General features: G+C 64.6%; 2 protein-coding genes across 2 annotated transcripts in view; both read left to right on the top strand.

Annotated features, from left to right (window-relative positions):
- Nucleotides 1–176, top strand: part of Tco025E_09146 (uncharacterized protein) — a gene marked incomplete at both ends in the record, with an annotated part of 540 nt that extends 364 nt beyond the window's left edge. Inside the window, one exon of the mRNA XM_029375972.1 lies at nt 1–176. This exon is cut by the window's left edge and continues 364 nt beyond it. Within this exon, the coding sequence (XP_029223924.1) occupies nt 1–176 (176 nt within the window).
- A 274-nt stretch (nt 177–450) lies between these two features.
- On the top strand, nt 451–1,707 carry Tco025E_09145 (trans-sialidase; the record flags this gene model as incomplete). Its single annotated transcript, XM_029375971.1, has 1 exon — nt 451–1,707. A coding segment is annotated over one exon (1,257 nt), but the record flags the coding sequence as incomplete, so codon positions are not given.

The raw sequence follows: 1,707 nt of genomic DNA, 5'->3' as shown, positions 1-1,707 counted from the left end.
CTCTCTGCGGCGCTGCTGCTGCTCTGCGTGCTGATATGTGGCAGCAGCGGGGCTGCGTTCGCCGGGGCGCCAGTGGGCGACTCAGGGACAGGGACAGCAGGAGGCACTCGTGGGGCACCGCAGGCTGCTACTCCGGCGCCACCCGTCACCTCACTCTCCGTTCCGTCGCTTGTTGAGTTGGACGGCGAGGTTGTCGCCATCGCGCAGGCCAACTCCGGGGAAGGGAAGGCCGTTCTGGCAAAGCTCATCGCGTCCACTGCACCGAGTGAGCCCGGGAGACTATTCGACCCCAATGGGCAGGGCCCGGTGGGAGAAGATGCTGTCGGCGTACCGCCTAAAGTCCCGGCAACTCACTTCTACAACCCCACACCGGTTGTAAAGGACGGTAAGATCTACCTTCTTCTTCAGAGCGGGGGCAACTCTGGGCAAGCTGCGGAAACTTCAAGTGAGATGTACCCCTGGCTCCTTGTTGGGCAAATTGAACGAGCGGCGACGGGCCAGACAAAGAAGACCCTCCGCTGGGAGGTACCCGCCTTGAGGGCTGGGCTCAACCCGCCGCTCGAGAACTTGTTTCAGGCGTTTTCTGTCGGCGGAGGCGCGGGGATTGTGACGAAGAATGGCACACTTGTATTCCCCGTCAAGGCGGTGACAAAGGAGGGGAAAGAGGTCTCGCTGGTCATGTACTCTAGCGACCCGGAGGAGAATTGGCGGCTGTCGAGGGGGATGTCTGCCGGGGGCTGCGTGGATCCTGCCGTCGTGGAGTGGGGGAGCGGGAGGCTCCTCATGATGGCCTCGTGCGAGGAGGGCCACCGCAGTGTTTACGAGTCGGGCGACATGGGAGAGACGTGGACGGAGGCGCTCGGGACCCTCTCGCGCGTGTGGGGCAACTCACCTGAGCGTGATGGATCCGGTGTTCAGGGCGGCTTCGTCGCTGCGACGATTGAGGAAAGGAACGTGATGCTCGTCACCCTGCCAGCGCACTCGACGGCCAAGACAAACGGCCAACTCCACCTTTGGCTCACCGACGCCGCCCACGTTGTCGATGTTGGGCCGGTGTCCGACGCAAGCAAGCACGCCGCCGGCAGTGCCCTGTTGCACACGGGCGGGAAGGACCTGATCTCCCTGCAGGAGCTGTACTCTGTGGTGGGGGACGCTGTGGGGGTGTTTGACGGCATCTACCTTGCCCGCCTGACGGACATGGCGGAGCGGGTGAAGTCGGTGGTGCGGGCCTGGAGGGAGGCCGACAGTAACCTCCCGATGGCATGCACCCAACCGGTGAAATCGGCGGCAGGGAAAGGCGACTGCGGCGTTCCGATGCCCACAGCTGGGCTGGTCGGCTTTTTGTCCGGCACCGTGGCCGGCGGCCAGTGGAAGGACGAGTACCTCGGGGTGAACGCCACGGTGAGAGGCGTCGCAAGGACAGCGTCCAACGGGTTGACGTTCAACGGAGGCGGCGCAGGGGCGGAGTGGCCCGTGGGCAGGCAGGGGCAGAACCAGCGCTTCCACTTTGCCAACTACAACTTCACACTTGTGGCGACGGTGTCCATCGACGCGGTTCCGACGGGGGGCCGCGGCATTCCTGTGATGGGCGCGAGGCTGAGTGGCGAGGGGGAGGGGACGATCCTCCTGGGCCTGTCGTGCGCTGCGGACGGCTGGGAAGTAACGTTCAACGGCGTGAAGACAATGCAGGGAGTGCCTTGGAGATCC

This window comes from Trypanosoma conorhini (genome assembly GCF_003719485.1).
Source record: "Trypanosoma conorhini strain 025E chromosome Unknown Tco_14.4_contig_00994, whole genome shotgun sequence".
NCBI classification, from domain to species: Eukaryota; Euglenozoa; class Kinetoplastea; order Trypanosomatida; family Trypanosomatidae; genus Trypanosoma; species Trypanosoma conorhini.
The sequence above is the reverse complement of the archived record's forward strand: the minus strand, read 5'-3'. Positions and strand labels throughout refer to the sequence as shown.